Source organism: Coregonus clupeaformis, unplaced genomic scaffold (genome assembly GCF_020615455.1).
Source record: "Coregonus clupeaformis isolate EN_2021a unplaced genomic scaffold, ASM2061545v1 scaf0779, whole genome shotgun sequence".
Taxonomy (NCBI): Eukaryota; Metazoa; Chordata; class Actinopteri; order Salmoniformes; family Salmonidae; genus Coregonus; species Coregonus clupeaformis.
In genome coordinates, this window is record NW_025534234.1 from 180001 (window position 1) to 207401 (window position 27401).

At 48.5% G+C, this 27401-nt stretch overlaps 1 protein-coding gene across 1 annotated transcript in view; it reads left to right on the top strand.

The window, feature by feature from the left end:
- The window catches only part of LOC121563379 (2-hydroxyacylsphingosine 1-beta-galactosyltransferase-like), a gene marked incomplete at its 3' end in the record, with an annotated part of 114762 nt that extends 87599 nt beyond the window's left edge, over positions 1-27163 (top strand). Inside the window, exons 4-5 of the mRNA XM_045216708.1 lie at positions 15408-15550; positions 27134-27163. Of these exons, the coding sequence (XP_045072643.1) occupies positions 15408-15550; positions 27134-27163 (173 nt within the window). The remainder of the gene's footprint in view (positions 1-15407; positions 15551-27133) is intronic.
- Between the last annotated feature and the right edge of the window lie 238 nt (positions 27164-27401).

A 27401-nucleotide genomic window follows, 5' to 3' on the forward strand; every position in this document is an offset into this window, starting at 1 on the left:
TCTCTCTCTCGCTGTCTCTGTCTCTCTCTGTATCTCTCTCTCTCTCCCCATCTCTCCCTCTCTCTCTCTCTCTCTCTCTCTCTCTCTCTCTCTCTCTCTCTCTCTCTCTCCCCCTCTCTCTCTCGCTGTCTCTGTCTCACACACATTACAAAGCTCTCCTTTATCGATCTGGCTGGGTTGGCCTCCTCCCTGGTTGCCATGCCATGCCTAGGGGGGTGGGGAAATGGTTCAGCGGCCAGAGGGGGGTCAGCTCTGACGTACGGAGACGAGAGAGCGCGGGCCGCCGGCATCCAGTGCGGAGGGTTGTGGAATGTCGCTTTAGCCAATAAGAAGGCATTGTTCTGGCGGTGGGGTCGAGGGTCAGGGTGGAGAAGAGGACCATTGTAACACAACAATCCCGCCGCCCCCCTCTCTCTATCTCTCTCCCCCCCTTTCTCTCTCTCTCCCTCTCTATCTCTCTCCCCCTCTTTCTCTCTCTCTCTCTCTCTCTCTCTCTCTCTCTCTCTCTCTCTCTCTCTCTCTCTCTCTCTCTTCTCTCTCTCTGTCTCTCTCTCTCCCCCTCTCTCTCTCTATCTCTCTCATTCTCTCCCCCTCTTTCTCTCTCTCTCTGGACCTGTGACACACACACACGTAGAGGGTCTGTGTTGTAGAGACACTAGGACCAGTGTGTCCTGGGTTTATAGCCCGTGCCAGCCCCAGAGCTCACACACACACAATCTGCCCGGAGACCAGCAAAGACTTGACTCTCCTCCATCTCTCCTCCCCTCTGCTCCCTCTCCTCCATCTCTCCTCCCCTCTCCTCCCTCTCCTCCATCTCTCCTCCCCTCTCCTCCCTCTCCTCCATCTCTCCTCCCTCTCCTCCCTCTCCTCCATCTCTCCTCCCCTCTCCTCCATCTCCTCCATCTCCTCCATCTCTCCTCCCTCTCCTCCCTCTCCTCCATCTCTCCTCCCCTCTCCTCCATCTCTCCTCCCTCTCCTCCCTCTCCTCCATCTCTCCTCCCCTCTCCTCCATCTCCTCCATCTCTCCTCCCCTCTCCTCCCTCTCCTCCATCTCTCCTCCCCTCTCCTCCCTCTCCTCCATCTCTCCTCCCCTCTCCTCCCTCTCCTCCATCTCTCCTCCATCTCTCCTCCATCTCTCCTCCCCTCTCCTCCATCTCTCCTCCCCTCTCCTCCCTCTCCTCCATCTCTCCTCCCCTCTCCTCCCTCTCCTCCATCTCTCCTCCCCTCTCCTCCCTCTCCTCCATCTCTCCTCCCCTCTCCTCCCTCTCCTCCATCTCTCCTCCCCTCTCCTCCCTCTCCTCCATCTCTCCTCCCCTCTCATCCCTCTCCTCCATCTCTCCTCCCCTCTCCTCCCTCTCCTCCATCTCTCCTCCCCTCTCCTCCCTCTCCTCCATCTCTCCTCCCCTCTCATCCCTCTCCTCCATCTCTCCTCCCCTCTCCTCCCTCTCCTCCATCTCTCCACCCCTCTCCTCCCTCTCCTCCATCTCTCCTCCCCTCTCATCCCTCTCCTCCATATCTCCTCCCCCCTCTCCTCCCTCTCCTCCATCTCTCCTCCCCTCTCCTCCCTCTCCTCCATCTCTCCTCCCCTCTCCTCCCTCTCCTCCATCTCTCCTCCCCTCTCCTCCCTCTCCTCCATCTCTCCTCCCCTCTCCTCCCTCTCCTCCCCTCTCCTCCCTCTCCTCCATCTCTCCTCCCCTCTCCTCCCTCTCCTCCATCTCTCCTCCCTCTCCTCCCTCTCCTCCATCTCTCCCCCCCTCTCCTCCCTCTCTCCTCCCCTCTCATCCCTCTCCATCTCTCCTCCCCTCTCATCCCTCTCCTCCATCTCTCCTCCCCTCTCCTCCTCTCCTCCATCTCTCCTCCTCCCCTCTCCTCCCTCTCCTCCATCTCTCCTCCCCCTCTCCTCCCTCTCCTCCATCTCTCCTCCCCTCTCCTCCCTCTCCTCCATCTCTCCTCCCCTCTCCTCCCTCTCCTCCATCTCTCCTCCCCTCTCCTCCCTCTCCTCCATCTCTCCTCCCCCTCTCCTCCCTCTCCTCCATCTCTCCTCCCCTCTCCTCCCTCTCCTCCATCTCTCCTCCCCTCTCCTCCCTCTCCTCCATCTCTCCTCCCCTCTCCTCCCTCTCTCCTTCTCTCCCCCTGTCCTCACATCATTTCCTCCCTCCCAGTCACCCAATATTAGGCCTTTTCAGACCGGACTGTACAATGGCTGACTTTCAGCTAGGCTGTTAGCGTGCTAGGTTAATGTTTGGTGATTCTATACACTCCATTGAGTGTATCACTGGGCCCAGTGTTCTGGCACAATGTGCCTTAATGTGACATGTGCAGCTAGTCTGTTAGCGTACTGGAACAATGTGTCTTAATGTGACATGTGCAGCTAGTCTGTTAGCGTACTGGAACAATGTGTCTTAATGTAACATGTGAAGCTAGTCTGTTAGCGTACTGGAACAATATGTCTTTATGTAACATGTGAAGCTAGTCGGTTAGCGTACTGGAACAATGTGCCTTTATGTAACATGTGAAGCTAGTCTGTTAGCGTACTGGAACAATGTGTCTTAATGTAACATGTGAAGCTAGTCTGTTAGCGTACTGGAACAATGTGCCTTAATGTGACATGTGCAGCTAGTCTGTTAGCGTACTGGAACAATGTGTCTTAATGTGACATGTGCAGCTAGTCTGTTAGCGTACTGGAACAATGTGTCTTAATGTAACATGTGCAGCTAGTCTGTTAGCATACAGGAACAATGTGTCTTAATGTAACATGTGCAGCTAGTCTGTTAGCGTACTGGAACAATGTGTCTTAATGTGACATGTGCAGCTAGTCTGTTAGCGTACTGGAACAATGTGTCTTAATGTGACACGTAAAGCTAGTCTGTTAGCGTACTGGAACAATGTGTCTTAATGTAACATGTGCAGCTAGTCTGTTAGCGTACTGGAACAATGTGTCTTTATGTAACATGTGAAGCTAGTCTGTTAGCGTACTGGAACAATGTGTCTTAATGTGACATGTGCAGCTAGTCTGTTAGCGTACTGGAACAATGTGTCTTAATGTGACACGTAAAGCTAGTCTGTTAGCGTACTGGAACAATGTGTCTTAATGTAACATGTGCAGCTATTCTGTTAGCGTACTGGAACAATGTGTCTTAATGTGACACGTGAAGCTAGTCTGTTAGCGTACTGGAACAATGTGTCTCAATGTCACATGTACAGCTAGTCTGTTAGCATACTGGAACAATGTGTCTTAATGTGACATGTGCAGCTAGTCTGTTAGCGTTCTGGAACAATGTGTCTTAATGTGACATGTGCAGCTAGTCTGTTAGCGTACTGGAACAATGTGTCTTAATGTAACATGTGCAGCTAGTCTGTTAGCGTACTGGAACAATGTGTCTTTATGTAACATGTGAAGCTAGTCTGTTAGCGTACTGGAACAATGTGTCTTAATGTAACATGTGCAGCTAGTCTGTTAGCGTACAGGAACAATGTGTCTTAATGTAACATGTGCAGCTAGTCTGTTAGCGTACTGGAACAATGTGTCTTAATGTGACATGTGCAGCTAGTCTGTTAGCGTACTGGAACAATGTGTCTTAATGTAACATGTGCAGCTAGTCTGTTAGCATACAGGAACAATGTGTCTTAATGTAACATGTGAAGCTAGTCTGTTAGCGTACTGGAACAATGAGTCTTAATGTGACATGTGCAGCTAGTCTGTTAGCGTACTGGAACAATGTGTCTTAATGTGACACGTAAAGCTAGTCTGTTAGCGTACTGGAACAATGTGTCTTAATGTAACATGTGCAGCTAGTCTGTTAGCGTACTGGAACAATGTGTCTTTATGTAACATGTGAAGCTAGTCTGTTAGCGTACTGGAACAATGTGTCTTAATGTGACATGTGCAGCTAGTCTGTTAGCGTACTGGAACAATGTGTCTTAATGTGACACGTAAAGCTAGTCTGTTAGCGTACTGGAACAATGTGTCTTAATGTAACATGTGCAGCTAGTCTGTTAGCGTACTGGAACAATGTGTCTTTATGTAACATGTGAAGCTAGTCTGTTAGCGTACTGGAACAATGTGTCTTAATGTGACATGTGCAGCTAGTCTGTTAGCGTACTGGAACAATGTGTCTTTATGTAATATGTGCAGCTAGTCTGTTAGCGTACTGGAACAATGTGTCTTAATGTGACATGTGCAGCAAGTCTGTTAGCCTACTGGAACAATGTGTCTTAATGTGACATGTGCAGCTAGTCTGTTAGCGTACTGGAACAATGTGTCTTAATGTAACATGTGAAGCTAGTCTGTTAGCGTACTGGAACAATGTGTCTTAATGTAACATGTGAAGCTAGTCTGTTAGCGTACTGGAACAATGTGCCTTAATGTGACATGTGCAGCTAGTCTGTTAGCCTACTGGAACAATGTGTCTTAATGTGACATGTGCAGCTAGTCTGTTAGCCTACTGGAACAATGTGTCTTAATGTGACATGTGCAGCTAGTCTGTTAGCGTACTGGAACAATGTGTCTTAATGTGACATGTGCAGCTAGTCTGTTAGCCTACTGGAACAATGTGTCTTAATGTGACATGTGCAGCTAGTCTGTTAGCCTACTGGAACAATGTGTCTTAATGTAACATGTGAAGCTAGTCTGTTAGCGTACTGGAACAATGTGTCTTAATGTGACATGTGCAGCTAGTCTGTTAGCGTACTGGAACAATGTGTCTTAATGTAACATATGAAGCTAGTCTGTTAGCTTACTGGAACAATGTGTCTTAATGTAACATGTGAAGCTAGTCTGTTAGCGTACTGGAACAATCTGCCTTAATGTGACATGTGCAGCTAGTCTGTTAGCCTACTGGAACAATGTGTCTTAATGTGACATGTGCAGCAAGTCTGTTAGCGTACTGGAACAATGTGGCTTAATGTGACATGTGCAGCTAGTCTGTTAGCGTACTGGAACAATGTGCCTTAATGTGACATGTGCAGCTAGTCTGTTAGCGTCCTGGAACAATGTGCCTTAATGTGACATGTGCAGCTAGTCTGTTAGCGTCCTGGAACAATGTGTCTTTATTTAATATGTGCAGCTAGTCTGTTAGCGTACTGGAACAATGTGTCTTAATGTGACATGTGCAGCTAGTCTGTTAGCCTACTGGAACAATGTGTCTTAATGTAACATGTGCAGCTAGTCTGTTAGCTTACTGGAACAATGTGTCTTAATGTAACATGTGAAGCTAGTCTGTTAGCGTACTGGAACAATCTGCCTTAATGTGACATGTGCAGCTAGTCTGTTAGCCTACTGGAACAATGTGTCTTAATGTGACATGTGCAGCAAGTCTGTTAGCGTACTGGAACAATGTGGCTTAATGTGACATGTGCAGCTAGTCTGTTAGCGTACTGGAACAATGTGCCTTAATGTGACATGTGCAGCTAGTCTGTTAGCGTCCTGGAACAATGTGCCTTAATGTGACATGTGCAGCTAGTCTGTTAGCGTACTGGAACAATGTGTCTTTATGTAACATGTGCAGCTAGTCTGTTAGCGTACTGGAACAATGTGTCTTAATGTGACATGTGCAGCTAGTCTGTTAGCGTACTGGAACAATGTGTCTTTATGTAACATGTGCAGCTAGTCTGTTAGCCTACTGGAACAATGTGTCTTAATGTAACATGTGCAGCTAGTCTGTTAGCGTACTGGAACAATGTGCCTTAATGTGACATGTGCAGCTAGTCTGTTAGCATACAGGAACAATGTGCCTTAATGTGACATGTGAAGCTAGTCTGTTAGCGTACTGGAACAATGTGCCTTAATGTAACATGTGCAGCTAGTCTGTTAGCGTACTGGAACAATGTGCCTTAATGTGACATGTGCAGCTAGTCTGTTAGCATACAGGAACAATGTGCCTTAATGTGACATGTGCAGCTAGTCTGTTAGCGTCCTGGAACAATGTGTCTTAATGTAACATGTGAAGCTAGTCTGTTAGCGTACTGGAACAATGTGCCTTAATGTAACATGTGCAGCTAGTCTGTTAGCCTACTGGAACAATGTGCCTTAATGTAACATGTGAAGCTAGTCTGTTAGCGTACTGGAACAATGTGTCTTAATGTGACATGTGCAGCTAGTCTGTTAGCGTACTGGAACAATGTGTCTTAATGTAACATGTGAAGCTAGTCTGTTAGCGTACTGGAACAATGTGCCTTAATGTAACATGTGCAGCTAGTCTGTTAGCCTACTGGAACAATGTGCCTTAATGTAACATGTGAAGCTAGTCTGTTAGCGTACTGGAACAATGTGTCTTAATGTGACATGTGCAGCTAGTCTGTTAGCGTACTGGAACAATGTGTCTTAATGTAACATGTGCAGCTAGTCTGTTAGCGTACTGGAACAATGTGTCTTAATGTGACATGTGCAGCTAGTCTGTTAGCCTACTGGAACAATGTGTCTTAATGTAACATGTGCAGCTAGTCTGTTAGCCTACTGGAACAATGTGCCTTAATGTAACATGTGAAGCTAGTCTGTTAGCGTACTGGAACAATGTGCCTTAATGTAACATGTGCAGCTAGTCTGTTAGCGTACTGGAACAATGTGTCTTTATGTGACATGTGCAGCTAGTCTGTTAGCGTCCTGGAACAATGTGCCTTAATGTGACATGTGCAGCTAGTCTGTTAGCGTCCTGGAACAATGTGCCTTAATGTGACATGTGCAGCTAATCTGTTAGCGTCCTGGAACAATGTGCCTTAATGTGACATGTGCAGCTAGTCTGTTAGCGTACTGGAACAATGTGTCTTAATGTAACATGTGCAGATAGTCTGTTAGCGTACTGGAACAATGTGCCTTAATGTGACATGTGCAGCTAGTCTGTTAGCGTACTGGAACAATGTGCCTTAATGTAACATGTGAAGCTAGTCTGTTAGCGTCCTGGAACAATGTGTCTTAATGTAACATGTGCAGCTAGTCTGTTAGCCTACAGGAACAATGTGTCTTAATGTGACATGTGCAGCTAGTCTGTTAGCGTACTGGAACAATGTGTCTTAATGTGACAAGTGCAGTGCATTATTAACCAACACAGGGCACTATAGTTCCCTATTAGCAGGCTAGCTAACTGGCTACAGCACATTATGCTAACAGCTAAACACAGTTCGCCATCATGCTAACATTGGTAACGGCTAAAGAGCTTTGATAACCGGATATGTAATGAAACACAGTTAGCCATCATGCTAACATTGGTAACGGCTAAAGAGCTTTGATAACCGGATATGTAATGAAACACAGTTAGCCATCATGCTAACATTGGTAACGGCTAAAGAGCTTTGATAACCGGATATGTAATGAAACACAGTTAACCATCATGCTAACATTGGTAACGGCTAAAGAGCTTTGATAACCGGATATGTAATGAAACACAGTTACCAATCATGCTAACATTGGTAACGGCTAAAGAGCTTTGATAACCGGAATATGTAATGAAACACAGTTAACCATCATGCTAACATTGGTAACGGCTAAAGAGCTTTGATAACCAGATATGTAATGAAACACAGTTAACCATCATGCTAACATTGGTAACGGCTAAAGAGCTTTGATATCCGGATATGTAATGAAACACAGTTAACCATCATGCTAACATTGGTAACGGCTAAAGAGCTTTGATAACCGGATATGTAATGAAACACAGTTAACCATCATGCTAACATTGGTAACGGCTAAAGAGCTTTGATAACCGGATATGTAATGAAACACAGTTAACCATCATGCTAACATTGGTAACGGCTAAAGAGCTTTGATAACCGGAATATGTAATGAAACACAGTTAACCATCATGCTAACATTGGTAACGGCTAAAGAGCTTTGATAACCGGAATATGTAATGAAACACAGTTCGCCATCATGCTAACATTGGTAACGGCTAAAGAGCTTTGATAACCGGATATGTAATGAAACACAGTTAGCCATCATGCTAACATTGGTAACGGCTAAAGAGCTTTGATAACCGGAATATGTAATGAAACACAGTTAACCATCATGCTAACATTGGTAACGGCTAAAGAGCTTTGATAACCGGAATATGCAATGAAACACAGTTCGCCATCATGCTAACATTGGTAACGGCTAAAGAGCTTTGATAACCGGATATGTAATGAAACACAGTTAGCCATCATGCTAACATTGGTAACGGCTAAAGAGCTTTGATAACCGGATATGTAATGAAACACAGTTAACCATCATGCTAACATTGGTAACGGCTAAAGAGCTTTGATAACCGGAATATGTAATGAAACACAGTTAACCATCATGCTAACATTGGTAACGGCTAAAGAGCTTTGATAACCGGAATATGTAATGAAACACAGTTAACCATCATGCTAACATTGGTAACGGCTAAAGAGCTTTGATAACCGGATATGTAATGAAACGCAGTTAACCATCATGCTAACATTGGTAACGGCTAAAGAGCTTTGATAACCGGAATATGTAATGAAACACAGTTAACCATCATGCTAACATTGGTAACGGCTAAAGAGCTTTGATATCCGGAATATGTAATGAAACGCAGTTAGCCATCATGCTAACATTGGTAACGGCTAAAGAGCTTTGATAACCGGAATATGTAATGAAACACAGTTAGCCATCATGCTAACATTGGTAACGGCTAAAGAGCTTTGATAACCGGAATATGTAATGAATCGCAGTTAGCCATCATGCTAACCTGCATAGGCTTCTTCTGACTTTGACCCAACATGTAGCTAGCTTAGTTGTCTTAGAGGAGGCTGATAGCAGGCTGCTATATGACTAGCCTACTTTTCAGTTTTTTAACAGTCAACAATGACAGGAACCTGTTTAGCTGGACAGAACCGTTCCTGCCTTAAGGCTGATTGGCCTTAGGCCTAGAGAATAGGGGCCATGTCACCATGACAATGACAAACCAGGAAGCTGAACCCAATTAGAAACAGCTGTGTTTACCATGCTACATCATTTGGCTTTAGTTCTTCAGGAAGATCAGCTACTTAGTTGGAGACTGTGTGTGTGTGTGTGTGTGTGTGTGTGTGTGTGTGTGTGTGTGTGTGTGTGTGTGTGTGTGTGTGTGTGTGTGTTGTGTGTGTGTGTGTGTGTGTGTGTGTGTGTGTGTGTGTGTGTGTGTGTGTGTGTGTGTGTGTGTGTGTGTGTGTGTGTGTGTGGTTTATGATGTCTCCTAGTGGTCTAAGGTCAGTTCTCTCCAGGAGAAGATGAAACACACAGCACTTAACCACAGATCTAGGATCAGCTAGTCAGTTGGTTATAATTAACAGCATGGAGCGTCCCAAATGGAATAGAGTGCCACTGTTCCCTGTAAAGTGCCCTGCTTTAGACCAGAGCCCTATGGAGCGTCCCAAATGGAATAGAGCGCCACTGTTCCCTGTAAAGTGCCCTGCTTTAGACCAGAGCCCTATGGAGCGTCCCAAATGGAATAGAGTGCCACTGTTCCCTGTAAAGTGCACTGCTTTAGACCAGAGCCCTATGGAGCGTCCCAAATGGAATAGAGTGCCACTGTTCCCTGTAAAGTGCCCTGCTTTAGACCAGAGCCCTATGACACCCTGTTCCCTGTATAGTGCACTGCTTTAGACCAGAGCCCTATGACACCCTGTTCCCTGTAAAGTGCACTGTTTTAGACCAGAGCCCTATGACACCCTGTTCCCTGTATAGTGCACTGTTTTAGACCAGAGCCCTATGACACCCTGTTCCCTGTAAAGTGCACTGCTTTAGACCAGAGCCCTATGACACCCTGTTCCCTGTAAAGTGCACTGCTTTAGACCAGAGCCCTATGACACCCTGTTCCCTGTAAAGTGCACTGCTTTAGACCAGAGCCCTATGACACCCTGTTCCCTGTAAAGTGCACTGCTTTAGACCAGAGCCCTATGACACCCTGTTCCCATATAGTGCACTGCTTTAGACCAGAGCCCTATGGATGCCCTGTTCCCTGTAAAGTGCACTGCTTTAGACCAGAGCCCTATGACACCCTGTTCCCTATATAGTGCACTGCTTTAGACCAGAGCCCTATGACACCCTGTTCCCTGTAAAGTGCACTGCTTTAGACCAGAGCCCTATGACACCCTGTTCCCTGTATAGTGCACTGCTTTAGACCAGAGCCCTATGACACCCTGTTCCCTGTAAAGTGCACTGTTTTAGACCAGAGCCCTATGACACCCTGTTCCCTGTATAGTGCACTGTTTTAGACCAGAGCCCTATGACACCCTGTTCCCTGTAAAGTGCACTGCTTTAGACCAGAGCCCTATGACACCCTGTTCCCTGTAAAGTGCACTGCTTTAGACCAGAGCCCTATGACACCCTGTTCCCTGTAAAGTGCACTGCTTTAGACCAGAGCCCTATGACACCCTGTTCCCTGTAAAGTGCACTGCTTTAGACCAGAGCCCTATGACACCCTGTTCCCTATATAGTGCACTGCTTTAGACCAGAGCCCTATGGATGCCCTGTTCCCTGTAAAGTGCACTGCTTTAGACCAGAGCCCTATGACACCCTGTTCCCTATATAGTGCACTGCTTTAGACCAGAGCCCTATGACACCCTGTTCCCTGTAAAGTGCACTGCTTTAGACCAGAGCCCTATGACACCCTGTTCCCTATATAGTGCACTGCTTTAGACCAGAGCCCTATGGATGCCCTGTTCCCTATAAAGTGCCCTGCTTTAGACCAGAGCCCTATGACACCCTGTTCCCTGTAAAGTGCACTGCTTTAGACCAGAGCCCTATGACACCCTATTCCCTGTAAAGTGCACTGCTTTAGACCAGAGCCCTATGACACCCTGTTCCCTGTAAAGTGCACTGCTTTAGACCAGAGCCCTATGGATGCCCTGTTCCCTATAAAGTGCCCTGCTTTAGACCAGAGCCCTATGACACCCTGTTCCCTGTAAAGTGCACTGCTTTAGACCAGAGCCCTATGGGGTGTCCTTTAGGACACAGGGAGTAGGGTGCCACTGTTCCCTGTATAGTACACTGCTTTAGACCAGAGCCCTATGGGGTGTCCTTTAGGACACAGGGAGTAGGGTAATGTTATCCCTAGACCCCTATGGATGCCCTTTTAGGACACAGGGAGGAGGGTAATGTTATCCCTAGACCCCCTATGGATGCCCTTTAGGACACAGGGAGGAGGGTAATGTTATCCCTAGACCCCTATGGATGCCCTTTAGGACACAGGGAGTAGGGTAATGTTATCCCTAGACCCCTATGGATGCCCTTTAGGACACAGGGAGTAGGGTAATGTTATCCCTAGACCCCCTATGGATGCCCTTTAGGACACAGGGAGTAGGGTAATGTTATCCCTAGACCCCTATGGATGCCCTTTAGGACACAGGGAGTAGGGTGCCACTGTTCCCTGTAAAGTGCCCTGCTTTAGACCAGAGCCCTATGGATGCCCTTTAGGACACAGGGAGTAGGGTAATGTTATCCCTAGACCCCTATGGATGCCCTTTAGGACACAGGGAGTAGGGTAATGTTATCCCTAGACCCCTATGGATGCCCTTTAGGACACAGGGAGTAGGGTAATGTTATCCCTAGACCCCTATGGATGTCCTTTAGGACACAGGGAGTAGGGTAATGTTATCCCTAGACCCCTATGGATGCCCTTTAGGACACAGGGAGGAGGGTAATGTTATCCCTAGACCCCTATGGATGCCCTTTAGGACACAGGGAGGAGGGTAATGTTATCCCTAGACCCCTATGGATGCCCTTTAGGACACAGGGAGTAGGGTAATGTTATCCCTAGACCCCTATGGATGCCCTTTAGGACACAGGGAGTAGGGTAATGTTATCCCTAGACCCCCTATGGATGCCCTTTAGGACACAGGGAGTAGGGTAATGTTATCCCTAGACCCCTATGGATGCCCTTTAGGACACAGGGAGTAGGGTAATGTTATCCCTAGACCCCTATGGGTGCCCTTTAGGACACAGGGAGTAGGGTAATGTTATCCCTAGACCCCTATGGGTGCCCTTTAGGACACAGGGAGTAGGGTAATGTTATCCCTAGACCCCTATGGGTGCCCTTTAGGACACAGGGAGTAGGGTAATGTTATCCCTAGACCCCTATGGGTGCCCTTTAGGACACAGGGAGTAGGGTAATGTTATCCCTAGACCCCTATGGATGCCCTTTAGGACACAGGGAGTAGGGTAATGTTATCCCTAGACCCCTATGGATGCCCTTTAGGACACAGGGAGTAGGGTAATGTTATCCCTAGACCCCTATGGATGCCCTTTAGGACACAGGGAGTAGGGTAATGTTATCCCTAGACCCCTATGGATGCCCTTTAGGACACAGGGAGGAGGGTAATGTTATCCCTAGACCCCTATGGATGCCCTTTAGGACACAGGGAGTAGGGTAATGTTATCCCTAGACCCCTATGGATGCCCTTTAGGACACAGGGAGTAGGGTAATGTTATCCCTAGACCCCTATGGATGCCCTTTAGGACACAGGGAGTAGGGTAATGTTATCCCTAGACCCCTATGGATGCCCTTTAGGACACAGGGAGGAGGGTAATGTTATCCCTAGACCCCTATGGATGCCCTTTAGGACACAGGGAGGAGGGTAATGTTATCCCTAGACCCCTATGGATGCCCTTTAGGACACAGGGAGGAGGGTAATGTTATCCCTAGACCCCTATGGATGCCCTTTAGGACACAGGGAGGAGGGTAATGTTATCCCTAGACCCCTATGGATGCCCTTTAGGACACAGGGAGGAGGGTAATGTTATCCCTAGACCCCTATGGATGCCCTTTAGGACACAGGGAGGAGGGTAATGTTATCCCTAGACCCCTATGGATGCCCTTTAGGACACAGGGAGGAGGGTAATGTTATCCCTAGACCCCTATGGATGCCCTTTAGGACACAGGGAGGAGGGTAATGTTATCCCTAGACCCCTATGGATGCCCTTTAGGACACAGGGAGGAGGGTAATGTTATCCCTAGACCCCTATGGATGCCCTTTAGGACACAGGGAGTAGGGTAATGTTATCCCTAGACCCATATGGATGCCCTTTAGGACACAGGGAGGAGGGTAATGTTATCCCTAGACCCCTATGGATGCCCTTTAGGACACAGGGAGGAGGGTAATGTTATCCCTAGACCCCTATGGATGCCCTTTAGGACACAGGGAGGAGGGTAATGTTATCCCTAGACCCCTATGGATGCCCTTTAGGACACAGGGAGTAGGGTAATGTTATCCCTAGACCCCCTATGGATGCCCTTTAGGACACAGGGAGGAGGGTAATGTTATCCCTAGACCCCTATGGATGCCCTTTAGGACACAGGGAGGAGGGTAATGTTATCCCTAGACCCCTATGGATGCCCTTTAGGACACAGGGAGGAGGGTAATGTTATCCCTAGACCCCTATGGATGCCCTTTAGGACACAGGGAGGAGGGTAATGTTATCCCTAGACCCCTATGGATGCCCTTTAGGACACAGGGAGGAGGGTAATGTTATCCCTAGACCCCTATGGATGCCCTTTAGGACACAGGGAGGAGGGTAATGTTATCCCTAGACCCCTATGGATGCCCTTTAGGACACAGGGAGGAGGGTAATGTTATCCCTAGACCCCTATGGATGCCCTTTAGGACACAGGGAGGAGGGTAATGTTATCCCTAGACCCCTATGGATGCCCTTTAGGACACAGGGAGGAGGGTAATGTTATCCCTAGACCCCTATGGATGCCCTTTAGGACACAGGGAGGAGGGTAATGTTATCCCTAGACCCCTATGGATGCCCTTTAGGACACAGGGAGGAGGGTAATGTTATCCCTAGACCCCTATGGATGCCCTTTAGGACACAGGGAGGAGGGTAATGTTATCCCTAGACCCCTATGGATGCCCTTTAGGACACAGGGAGGAGGGTAATGTTATCCCTAGACCCCTATGGATGCCCTTTAGGACACAGGGAGTAGGGTAATGTTATCCCTAGACCCCTATGGATGCCCTTTAGGACACAGGGAGTAGGGTAATGTTATCCCTAGACCCCTATGGATGCCCTTTAGGACACAGGGAGGAGGGTAATGTTATCCCTAGACCCCTATGGATGCCCTTTAGGACACAGGGAGGAGGGTAATGTTATCCCTAGACCCCTATGGATGCCCTTTAGGACACAGGGAGGAGGGTAATGTTATCCCTAGACCCCTATGGATGCCCTTTAGGACACAGGGAGGAGGGTAATGTTATCCCTAGACCCCTATGGATGCCCTTTAGGACACAGGGAGGAGGGTAATGTTATCCCTAGACCCCCTATGGATGCCCTTTAGGACACAGGGAGGAGGGTAATGTTATCCCTAGACCCCCTATGGATGCCCTTTAGGACACAGGGAGGAGGGTAATGTTATCCCTAGACCCCTATGGATGCCCTTTAGGACACAGGGAGGAGGGTAATGTTATCCCTAGACCCCTATGGATGCCCTTTAGGACACAGGGAGTAGGGTAATGTTATCCCTAGACCCCTATGGATGCCCTTTAGGACACAGGGAGGAGGGTAATGTTATCCCTAGACCCCTATGGATGCCCTTTAGGACACAGGGAGGAGGGTAATGTTATCCCTAGATGTTGATCTTGGGTCAGTTTTACATTTCCCCCACTAATGGTTCCCCGACTCCCGAGTGGCGCAGCGGTCTAAGGCACTGCATCTCAGTGCTAGAGGCGTCACTACAGACCCCCCTGGTTCGATTCCAGGCTGTATCGCAATCCGGCTGTGATTGTGAGTCCCATAGAGCTTCACGCAATTGGCCCAGCTTCGTCCGGGGTAGGCCGTCATTTTAAATAAGAATTTTGTTCTTAACTGACTTGCCTAGTTAAATAACGTTTTTTATTTTGATGGTTAGGATTAGGGGAGGGGAAGCTGATCCTAGATCTGTAGCTAGGAGAAACTTGTGACACAGAGAGAGGGGTGGGGACTATCACCTCACTCAGGGGTCAACCAGGGTCATGGGAGACAGACAGGAAGTAGAATTATCACGTGACTGTCGTGCTGGCCTGTGACATCACATTCTGTTATGGTTTGGTTCTCTGTTTGATATCAATAAAGTTTGACGATGATGTAAACAGAGTCCAGAGATACAGTAGTCGTGGGTACAGTAGTCATGGAGGGGGTAGTCATGGAGACGGTAGTCACTGGGTGTTAGGTGTGTGTGTGTCTGTGTGTTGTTGTGTTGGACAACAGATAGTCCTATGTCTAGATTTGAACTGTCTCCTCTCTCTCTCTCTGTGTGTGTGTGTGTGTGTGTCTCTGTGTATGTGTGTGTGTGTGTGTGTGTGTGTGTGTGTGTGTGTCTGTGTGTGTGTGTGTGTCTCTGTGTGTGTGTGTGTGTGTGTGTGTGTGTGTGTGTGTGTGTGTGTGTGTGTGTGTGTGTGTGTGTGTGTGTCTGTGTGTGTGTGTGTGTCTGTGTGTCTCTGTGTGTGTGATGCAGGAGTTTGAGTCGTGGGTGAGTGACACGGCGGAGCATGGGTTCGTAGTGGTATCGTTTGGCGCCGGGGTCAAATACCTCTCAGAGGACATCGCTCACAAACTGGCTGGAGCCCTGGGCAGGCTGCCCCAACGCGTGGTCTGGAGGTACTACCAGTTTCACTCATTCACATTCCCTTCCACTGCAACTGGGAGGGCTCGGACACAACATGGCTGCTGAATTCACATTGGTCGAATTCCTCCCCGACTATATTGCAGACGCATGCCAAATCTTACAACACCTGGATAGGTATAATTTACTTGGCACACAACCATTGGTTGATGCAATGCAACGCCTGTGCATCTAGTTGGGCAGGAACTCAACCATTCACTCCCACTGCAACTAGGAGGGGTAGGACACAAAATGGCTGCCAGGGGTGGCACCATCAACCAGATGGGTGAGCTAAAATGGCTGAATGATAAACTACCACTGCTACTGTGGGCACTAAAATGGCCCTTACCTAATATCTCCAGTGTTGACTCGTTGAATTATATACTGCAATGGCCCCTTACCTAATATCTCCAGTGTTGACTCGTTGAATTATATACTGCAATGGCCCCTTACCTAATATCTCCAGTGTTGACTCGTTGAATATTCCCTAAAAAGCTAAATAGTTTTAACCAAGACCCTAAGTAGTGCACTAACCAAGACCCTAAGTAGTGCACTAACCAAGACCCTAAGTAGTGCACTAACCAAGACCCTAAGTAGTGCACTAACCAAGACCCTAAGTAGTGCACTAACCAAGACCCTAAGTAGTGCACTAAACAAGACCCTAAGTAGTGCACTAACCAATACCCTAAGTAGTGCACTATACTCAGTCCCTTTAGAAAGTATTCACACTTTTTATACATTTTGTCGTGTTACAAAAATTGATTTAATTGTCATTTCTTGTCAACACTCTACACAAAATACTCTGTAATGTCAAAGAGGAAGAAAAGTGTTTAATTTTTTATTTCTATTAATGAAATATAAAACACTAATATATCTTGATTACGTAAGTATTCACACACCTGAGTCAATACTTTGTTGAAGCACCTTTGGCAGCGATTACAGCTGTGAGTCTTTCTGGGTAAGTCTCTAAGAGCTTTCCACACCTGGATTGTGCAACATTTGTCCATTTTTCTTTTTAAAATTCTTCAACCTCTGTCAAGTTGGTTGTTGGTCATTGCTAGACAGACATTTTCAAGTCTTGCCATAGATTCTCAAGCCAATATATGTAGGCCACTCAGTAACATTCAATGTCGTCTTGGTAAGCAACTCCAGTTTATTTTTGGCCTTGTGTTTTATTGTCCTGCTGAAAGGTGAATTTGTCTCCCAGTGTCTGGTGGAAAGCAGACTGGACCAGATTTTCTTCTAGGATTTTGCTCTATTTCATTTATTTTTATCAACAACAAAAAACTCCCTGGTCCTTGCCAATGACAAGCATACCCATAACATGATGCAGCCACCACCATGCTTGAAAATATGAAGAGTGGGACTCAGTGATGTGTTGTGTTGGATTTGCATTAATTACAAAAATATATTTTCTTTGCTACATTTTTTTGCAGTATTTCCTTAGTTGTATTCTGTGCAGGCTTCCTTCTTTTCACTCTGTCATTTAGGTTAGTATTGTGGAGTAACTACAATGCTGGACCAGTCCTCCTACTGATACAGTGATGCTGGCCCAGTCCTCCTACTGATACAGTGATGCTGGACCAGTCCTCCTACTGATACAGTGATGCTGGACCAGTCCTCCTACTGATACAGTGATGCTGGACCAGTCCTCCTACTGATACAGTGATGCTGGACCAGTCCTCCTGCTGATACAGTGATGCTGGACCAGTACTCCTACTGATACAGTGATGCTGGACCAGTACTCCTGCTGATACAGTGATGCTGGACCAGTCCTCCTACTGATACAGTGATGCTGGACCAGTCCTCCTACTGATACAGTGATGCTGGACCAGTCCTCCTACTGATACAGTGATGCTGGACCAGTCCTCCTACTGATACAGTGATGCTGGACCAGTCCTCCTACTGATACAGTGATGCTGGACCAGTCCTCCTACTGATACAGTGATGCTGGACCAGTCCTCCTGCTGATACAGTGATGCTGGACCAGTACTCCTACTGATACAGTGATGCTGGACCAGTACTCCTGCTGATACAGTGATGCTGGACCAGTCCTCCTTCTGATACAGTGATGCTGGACCAGTCCTCCTACTGATACAGTGATGCTGGACCAGTCCTCCTACTGATACAGTGATGCTGGACCAGTCCTCCTACTGATACAGTGATGCTGGACCAGTCCTCCTACTGATACAGTGATGCTGGACCAGTCCTCCTACTGATACAGTGATGCTGGACCAGTCCTCCTACTGATACAGTGATGCTGGACCAGTCCTCCTACTGATACAGTGATGCTGGACCAGTCCTCCTACTGATACAGTGATGCTGGACCAGTCCTCCTACTGATACAGTGATGCTGGACCAGTACTCCTACTGATACAGTGATGCTGGACCAGTCCTCCTACTGATACAGTGATGCTGGACCAGTCCTCCTACTGATACAGTGATGCTGGACCAGTCCTCCTACTGATACAGTGATGCTGGACCAGTCCTCCTACTGATACAGTGATGCTGGACCAGTCCTCCTACTGATACAGTGATGCTGGACCAGTCCTCCTACTGATACAGTGATGCTGGACCAGTCCTCCTACTGATACAGTGATGCTGGACCAGTCCTCCTGCTGATACAGTGATGCTGGACCAGTACTCCTACTGATACAGTGATGCTGGACCAGTACTCCTGCTGATACAGTGATGCTGGACCAGTCCTCCTACTGATACAGTGATGCTGGACCAGTCCTCCTACTGATACAGTGATGCTGGACCAGTCCTCCTACTGATACAGTGATGCTGGACCAGTCCTCCTACTGATACAGTGATGCTGGACCAGTCCTCCTACTGATACAGTGATGCTGGACCAGTCCTCCTACTGATACAGTGATGCTGGACCAGTCCTCCTACTGATACAGTGATGCTGGACCAGTCCTCCTACTGATACAGTGATGCTGGACCAGTCCTCCTACTGATACAGTGATGCTGGACCAGTACTCCTACTGATACAGTGATGCTGGACCAGTCCTCCTACTGATACAGTGATGCTGGACCAGTCCTCCTACTGATACAGTGATGCTGGACCAGTCCTCCTACTGATACAGTTTGAGTTTGAGTTTGAGTTTATTTTTACAGGGACAGTACACATTAATCAACGTTTCAGTAAAAGTGCCGGTTTTAGCCAGCCGGCTAATTTTCAACCGCAGTCCCTGGGCAGGTTATTAAAAACAATTACAATATAGACAATAACAACATAGAACAAGACATAGCATACAGACATAGCAACATAGGACAAACAAGACGTAGCATACAGACAGAGCAACATAGAACAAAAAGCAGCAAGACAAAATTCATAAAAGCAACAAAGTGTTTCCACACCTCACAAGTTACAGACAACAGACATGGAAAGCGGCAACACACAGCTAGGGGACCATGTTCACAAATCTGATTGACCTTTAGCCATGTCTTCAAGCATTTTGTGAAAGTGTGATATGTGGTGCAGTTATGTGTGTCTGATGGCAGTGTATTCCAGACATGGGAAGCTCTCACAGAAAAAGCGGATTTACTAAAGGTGCTTTTCCTTAGGGGAACTACAGAGTCACCTCTCATGGCAGACCTTGTGGATCTGCTGCCATATGTTTGGGTTTTCTGTTTAACAAAAATACTGAGTGGAGGGGGAGCCAAGCCATTTAGGATCTTGAATACAAGACATGCATCGGTGTATTGCACAAGATTTTCACAACTCAGGAGCTCATGCTTTCTAAGGATGTGACAGTGATGATGGCTATTGGGCTTCCTATCAAGCACTTTGAGAGCCTGTTTGTAGACAGACTGAATAGGTCTTACTGTTGTACAGCAAGCTTGGGCCCAACTAGTCAAGCAGTATGTTAAGTGGGGAGTATCATAGATTTGAAGTACAGTTTTGCTACCTCTGTAGTCAAACAATTTCGTATAAATCGGAAATTAGCTAGGTTGAATTTGGTTATTTGAATTACCTTTTCACATGCTTTTTTAAAAGAGAGGTTGGAATCAAGTATGATGCCAAGGTACTTAAAATCAGATACCCCCTGGAGCTTCTCCCCTGACACATAGACTTCTGGCTCAGTAGCATCTGTTGCCCCCTTTGTGAAGAACATGCAAACAGTTTTTTTCACATTGAGATGCAAACACGAGTCACTGAGCCACTTTGTAACCTGGACCATTACAGTAGTGAGTTCTTGTGCAGCTTGTTGTTTGCTCTTTGCATGCACATATATCACTGTATCATCTGCATACATTTGAACTTCAGACCCAGTACAGACAGAAGGCAGATCATTAATGTACAGGCTGAACAGGGGGGGCCCCAGTATTGACCCTTGGGGCACACCCACATCATAGCTAAGAGTGGGCGACAGCTCATTGCTCACTCTGACACACTGAGTTCTGCCTTCAAGGTATGATTTCATCCATCTCAAGGCATCGGGGGAAAAGTTGAACTTAAAAAAGCTTATTTCTCTAACATTTTGTGCACAAATGTGTTTACATCCCTGTTAGTAAGCATTTCTCCTTTGCCACGATAATCCAACAAGCCTCACAACCGCAGACCACATGTACGGCGTCGTGTGGACGAGCAGTTTGCTGATGTCAACGTTGTGAACAGAGCGCCCCATGGTGGCGGTGGGGTTATGGTATGGGCAGGCATAAGCTACAGACAACAAACACAATTGCATTTTATTGATGGCAATTTGAATGCACAGAGATATCGTGACGAGATCCTGAGGCCCGTTGTCGTGCCATTCATCCGCCACCATCACCTCATGTTTCAGCATGATAATGCACGGCCCCATGTCACAAGGATCTGTACACAATTCCTGGAAGCTGAAAATGTCCCAGTTCTTCCATGGCCTGCATTCTCACCAGACATGTCATCTATTAAGCATGTTTGGGATGCTCTGGATCAACGTGTACGACAGCGTGTTCCAGTTCCCGCCAATATCCAGCAACTTCGCACAGCCATTGAAGAGGAGTGGGACAACGTTCCACAGGCCACAATCAACAGCCTGATCAACTCTATGTGAAGGAGATGTGTCGCTCTGCAAGAGGCAAATGGTGGTCACACCAGATACTGACTGGTTTTCTGATCCACACTCCTACCTTTGTTTGAAGGTATCTGTGTCCAACAGATGCATATCTGTATTCCCAGTCATGTGAAATCCATAGATTAGGGCCTAATGAATTTATTTCAATTGACTGATTTCCTTATATGAACTGTAACTTTGAAATTGTTACATGTTGAGTTTATATTTTTGTTCAGTGTATATGATGGTGTGTATAGACATTATGGACAGTATATGAATAGAAAGGGTGTGGACAGCAGTAGTTATATAGGATGAACCATGACTAGAATACAGTATATACATATGAAGTGGACAGCAGTAGTTATATAGGATGAGCCATGACTAGAATACAGTATATACATATGAAGTGGACAGCAGTAGTTATATAGGATGAACCATGACTAGAATACAGTATATACATATGAAGTGGACAGCAGTAGTTATATAGGATGAACCATGACTAGAATACAGTATATATACATATGAAGTGGGTAAAACAGTATGGAAACATTATTCAAGTGACCAGTGTTCAATGACTATGTACATAGGGCAGCAGTCTCTAAGGTGCAGGGTTGAGTATTGGTTGGTAGCCGGCTAGTAACAGTGACTAAAGTTCAAGGCAGAGTACTGGGCGTAGGCCGGCTAGTGGTGACTATTTAACAGACTGATGGCCTGGAGATAGAAGCAGTTTTTCAGTCTCTCGGTCCCAGCTTTGATGCACCTGTACTGTCTCCGCCTTCTAGATGATAGCGGGGTGAACAGGCAGGGGCTCGGGTGGTTGATGTCCTTGATTATCTTTTTGGCCTTCCTGTGACATCGGGTACTGTAGGTGTCCTGGAGGGCAGGCAGTGTGCCCCTGGTGATCCGTTGGGCTGATCGCACCACCCTCTGGAGAGCCCTGTGGTTGCGGTCGGTGCAGTTGCCGTACCAGGCGGTGATACAGCCCGACAGGATGCTCTCAATGGTGCATCTGTAGAAGTTCTTGATGGTCTTAGGGGCCATGTGGATGGGGGCATGCTCTCTGCTGTCTCCTGAAGTCCACGATCAGCTCATTCATTTGGTTGACGTTGAGGGAGAGGTTATTTTCCTGGCACCACTCCGCCAGGCCCTCACCTCCTCCCTGTAGGCTGTCTCGTCATTGTTGGTGATCAGGCCTACTATTGTTGTGTCGTCTGCAAACTTGATGATTGAGTTGGAGGCGTGCTTGGCCACGCAATCATGGGTGAATAGGGAGTACAGGAGGGGGCTGAGCACGCACCGTTGTGGGGCCTCTGTGTTGAGGATCAGCGAAGTGGAGGTGTTGTTTCCTACCTTCACCACCTGGGGGGCGGCCCGTCAGGAAGTCCAGGACACAGTTGCACAGGGCGGGGTTCAGACCCAGGGCCCGGAGATTAATGATGAGCTTGGAGGGTACTCTGGTGTTGAAGGCTTAGCTGTAGTTGAACAGCATTCTTACATACACTCTTAGAAGAAAAGGGTGCTAAGTAGAATCATACAGGGTTCTTCGGTTTGTCCCCACAGGAGAACCCTTTTTGGTGCTGGGTTGAACCCTTTGTAGAGGGTTCTATCTAGAACCCTCTATGTAGGGTTCTTCAAAGAACCCCCTGTACATGGTTCTACCGAGAACCATTTTATCATTTAAAGGTTCTTCCTGGAACCGTCTGTGAAGGGTTCTACCGAGAACCATTTTATCTTTGGAGGGTTCTTTCTAGAACTGTCATGAGCCCTCTCACTCCACTGGGTTACCACCTTAAGTTGTTTCCACTCTGCTCACCACTCTCTCTCTACTCAGCCTAACTAGCTCCACCTGTCCCTGCTCTGCTCGGCTCTAATTACTCTGCCAGCTGCGCTGCATTACCCACTAACCTCTCCCAGTATTTATAGCCCTGTCTTTCAGCTCTCCTGTGTCAGATCGTCTGCAAAGCTCACACCCGGAACCTGTTTGCTCGCGCTTCTGGCTCACCCTGGTTTTGTGACCCCGGACCTGCCTGGTTTTGGATACTCTTCTGCCTCAGGAGATCCAGACCTGCTTCTGCCATTACGACTCCTGACTACTCTTCAATCCCGGTAACTCTGACCAGCCTTCTGCCTTGCTACTACGTATTTTGGATTTCCCTTGAACTGTACTGCTGCCTGGTTTCATTCCGCCCCGTTGTGTCTGTGTTTCCTCCCCCCAGGACTTCTGGACCACCAACCACCGGCGTCATCGGACGCATCGCTGCCACTGGGGGAGGCACAGACCCAGCACATCGGACGGGATAACCCCTGGAGCCTTCACTCACTCCCCTACATCCCTTTCCCCTTAAGTTTAAATAAACTTTCTGGTGTGACGCAATTGTGGTCCTCTTGTCGTCTGTCTGAACCGTGACAGTACGATCTGAACATTATGGACTCAGCGCACACTTCCCCCGACATGGAAACCGAAGAACCTGAGCAACCCACCGCCATGCTACGCCTGGAACACACTGAGAGAGAGCTAGGCCGCATGAGCGGCGACATCACCTCTCTGCTTCAGGCCGGCTACCAACAGCATCAGCAGTTCCAGCAGCACCAGCAGCAGTCCCAGCAGCAGCAACAACAACTCGCCATGATCATTCAACTCCTCACCAACCTGACCCCAGCCAGTCTGCCCACCAGCCCCTGCCCCCGAGTTACCTGCCCCGGTCATTGCAGCCGCTGCTCCGGAACCCAAGATTGGAAACCCCGAGCGGTTCAACGGCGATTCTACCCAGGTCCGGCCATTCCTGACTAGCTGCCGACTTCAGTTCTCCTTGCAGCCAAGGACCTTCGCCACGGAGGGGGCTAAGGTTGGGTATGCCATCACTCACCTGACGGGCCGAGCTCGACTCTGGGGAACAGCAGAGTTCGAACGTCAAACCCCCGCATGTGCAACCTTCGACCGGTTTGCCGAGGAGATGCTGAAGGTGTTTGACCTGGATTCACCAACCGCAGAGGCGTCTCGTGAACTGTTCAGTATTCGACAAGGCAGACGTACAGTCGCAGACCATTCCATCGACTTCCGAACCCTGGCTAGACGAAGTTCTTGGAACACACCATCGTTGGTGGACGCGTTCTTCCATAGTTTGGCTGACTATATCAAGGACGAGTTGGTCTCCCATGAACTGCCTTCCACTCTTGATGAAGCCATCGCACTGACTGTCAGGATCGACAGAGGGATACAGACCCGTCGTCGTGAGAGGGGGCGCCAAGGTCCACCTACTACCGGCATTCGGAGAGATCCGACTGGGCTCCTGTCATCTACTGCCACTCACCCAGTTCAGCTTGATCAGTCTGAGCCTATGGAGATTGGGCGAGCCTCTCTCACTCCTGCAGAGCGCCAGCGACAGCTTCACCTCAAACCTCTGCCTCTATTGTGGAGGTGATGGACATCGTGTGGTAACCTGCCCTTTAAAGGGCCGAAGCTCACCGGGCATAGGGGGAGTCCGGCTGAGTTCAATGACCATCCAGTCCTCCGACCGCAAACCCCTGCTGCAAGTTCACCTCCGCCTCCCTGACTCAACTCACACCCTGGCTGCTCTGGTGGATTCTGGCGCCGAAGCCAACATAATGGACATCAAGCTGGCACGCCAACTGGGACTGGAGAACCTCCGTTTGACACCTCCTATTCCTGCCCGGGCACTGGACGGACACTTACTCGGATCGGTCACTCATGTCACGGCCCCGGTCTCGATGGGTCTGTCCGGGAAACCATCAAGAAACTATCCAGTTTCACCTGCTCCCCTCTCCAGGCCAACCCCTCATCCTGGGTTACCCATGGCTCCGCCCGGCACAACCCTCAGCTCGACTGGGTGACCGGGGGTGATCAGGGAGTGGGGAGAGGACTGCCACCGAACCTGCCTGCTTGCCGCCGCACTCCCCTCGGCCAGTACCTACTAACTCCGCTCCTGACCCCTCCAAGGACCCTGTGTCGATTCTGCCAAGTCCCTGCATCGTTGCAGCTCTGACCTGGGCTGTTGAGGAACAGGTGCTGGAGGCTCTCCGTAACCAGCCAGGTCCCAGCACTTGCCCAGCTGACCGCCTTTTTGTCCCCCGAAGACCTGAGGTCCCAGGTCGTTCAGTGGGGACATGACTCCCGCCTAGCTTGTCACCCTGGCTCCACCCGCACTTACAACCTGCTCGCCCAGAGGTTCTGGTGGCCCTCTCTGAGGAAGGATGTACGGGAATTCGTCCAAGCCTGCCCCATCTGCAACCAACACAAGTCGTCCTGCCAGCCCCCAGCCGGATTGCTGCAGCCCCTGCCTGTGCCCAGGAGTCCGCTGGTCCCTGCTGCGCCTTGTCCTCCTCCTCCACGGCTCGTCGATGGTGGTCTGGTTTACACCGTCCGCCGCCTGCTTCGGTCCAGACGGAAGGGTAGGGGTCTCCAGTACCTCATTGACTGGGAGGGCTATGGACCTGAGGAAAGGACCTGGGTGCCAGCTAGTCGGATTGTGGATAGGACTCTCATCACCGCTTTCCACCAACGGCATCCTGATCAACCTGCAATCCGTGGGGCCGCCCCAGAGGGGTCTCTAACCGTCCTGCCCGCTCGGCTTCCTGTCCTGTGCCTGATCCTGTCTCGGGACCTGTCCCATCTCCCGACCACGGCCCTCCGGCTTCCTCCGAGGATGAGGACGTTCGCTCGGACCGTTCGGAGGAGTTCTAGCCCTCCTCCGGCTCCCCTCCTCCCGCCCGGCGTGGTGTTGCTCTTGGGACTTCTGGGGCCGTCCCTTGGGGGGTTCTGTCATGAGCCCTCTCACTCCACTGGGTTACCACCTTAAGTTGTTTCCACTCTGCTCACCACTCTCTCTCTACTCAGCCTAACTAGCTCCACCTGTCCCTGCTCTGCTCGGCTCTAATTACTCTGCCAGCTGCGCTGCATTACCCACTAACCTCTCCCAGTATTTATAGCCCTGTCTTTCAGCTCTCCTGTGTCAGATCGTCTGCAAAGCTCACACCCGGAACCTGTTTGCTCGCGCTTCTGGCTCACCCTGGTTTTGTGACCCCGGACCTGCCTGGTTTTTGGATACTCTTCTGCCTCAGGAGATCCAGACCTGCTTCTGCCATTACGACTCCTGACTACTCTTCAATCCCGGTAACTCTGACCAGCCTTCTGCCTTGCTACTACGTATTTTGGATTTCCCTTGAACTGTACTGCTGCCTGGTTTCATTCCGCCCCGTTGTGTCTGTGTTTCCTCCCCCCCCCAGGACTTCTGGACCACCAACCACCGGCGTCATCGGACGCATCGCTGCCACTGGGGGGAGGCACAGACCCAGCACATCGGACGGGATAACCCCTGGAGCCTTCACTCACTCCCTACATCCCTTTCCCCTTAAGTTTAAATAAACTTTCTGGTGTGACGCAATTGTGGTCCTCTTGTCGTCTGTCTGAACCGTGACAAGAACCCTCTGAACGGTTCCACCAGCCTTATTAGCCTTTAACATGTTATTATTTATGAAAATACATTACATATATATCACAAGGCCTTTTGTTGAGGGTCTAATTATACCCCAACACAGCAGTGTTAGGAACCTCCTGGTTTACTGGCCTCATCAGACCTACTAGTCACATTATGCTGCCTTGCAAAGTAATGTGTGATTCCTATTGGAATCCAGCCAGAGTCAGGATATCTAGCAAGTGGAATCACCTGCAGCCTGCATTCAGAACGACTGCCGAGGGTAGGGAAGATTGAATACTGAGACTACCTCAATCATCTAAACTGGATCAACCATCTCTGTAACGGGTGCTATATAAATCCATATTTGGATTAGTTTAGAAAACGGTATGTTATCTATCTTTGTGTAGCATGACATTCATTAACCAAGCAATGTACATGCAAAAAAACACAAATATTACAGTAAAACAAACAATTCAGAAAATCTCCCTGCAATAGAGCATACTTGGAAATATTATATATGGTCCTATGTAGAACCCTTCTTGCCTTCCAAAGAATCCTTCTTACCTTCCAAATAATCATCAAGAACCCTTTCTTCCAAAAACAGATCTTAGGTTGTTAAAGGTTCTACGTAGATCAAAACAGTTATTGGTAGAACCCTATCCCTCCTCAAAGAACCCGTTTGTAACCCTTTTTTCTAAGATTGGAGGTATTCCTCTTGTCCAGGTGAGCTAGGGCTGTGTGCGGTGCGATTGCGTCATCCGTGGATCTGTTAGGGCGGTATGCAAATTGTAGTGTGTGTAAGGGATCGGGGGTTGGCTGGGTCTAGACAGAGTCTGACACTTCCCCGATCTACAGAGAGGGGGAGTCATCAGACTCGATCTGGTTCACCTGAGTTCTGAGCACACCTGTCCGTAATTAGGATAGGATATAAGGTGTGCTCAGAAGTTCAGTTGGTGCGAGGTATTGTTCCATTGTGACTTGCTAAGCGTTTTGTTCCGAGAGAGAGAGAGAGAGTTTGTTGTTTTGATTACCCGTGTATCCGACCTGTGCCTTGTTGTTTGACTCCCGTATTGCTTAACCCTCTGCTTGTCTATCCCAGTGATTACCGTACTCTGACCCTGTGCCTGTGCCCTCGACTACGACTACGCCCGCTCCCTTGGTACCTCTGCCTGTCTATGCCTGGCCCGGTTTTGACCCCAGCCCGCCCGACCACGATTAAGCTATTCCCTTGTCTGTACTCTAATAAAGCATCGCTATTCTGCGATTGGATCTTACCACTCTGTCCGAGTATTCATTACAGTGTGTCTAGGGTGTCAGGTAAGGTAGAGGTGATATGATCCTGAGCTAGCCTCTCAAAGCACTTCATG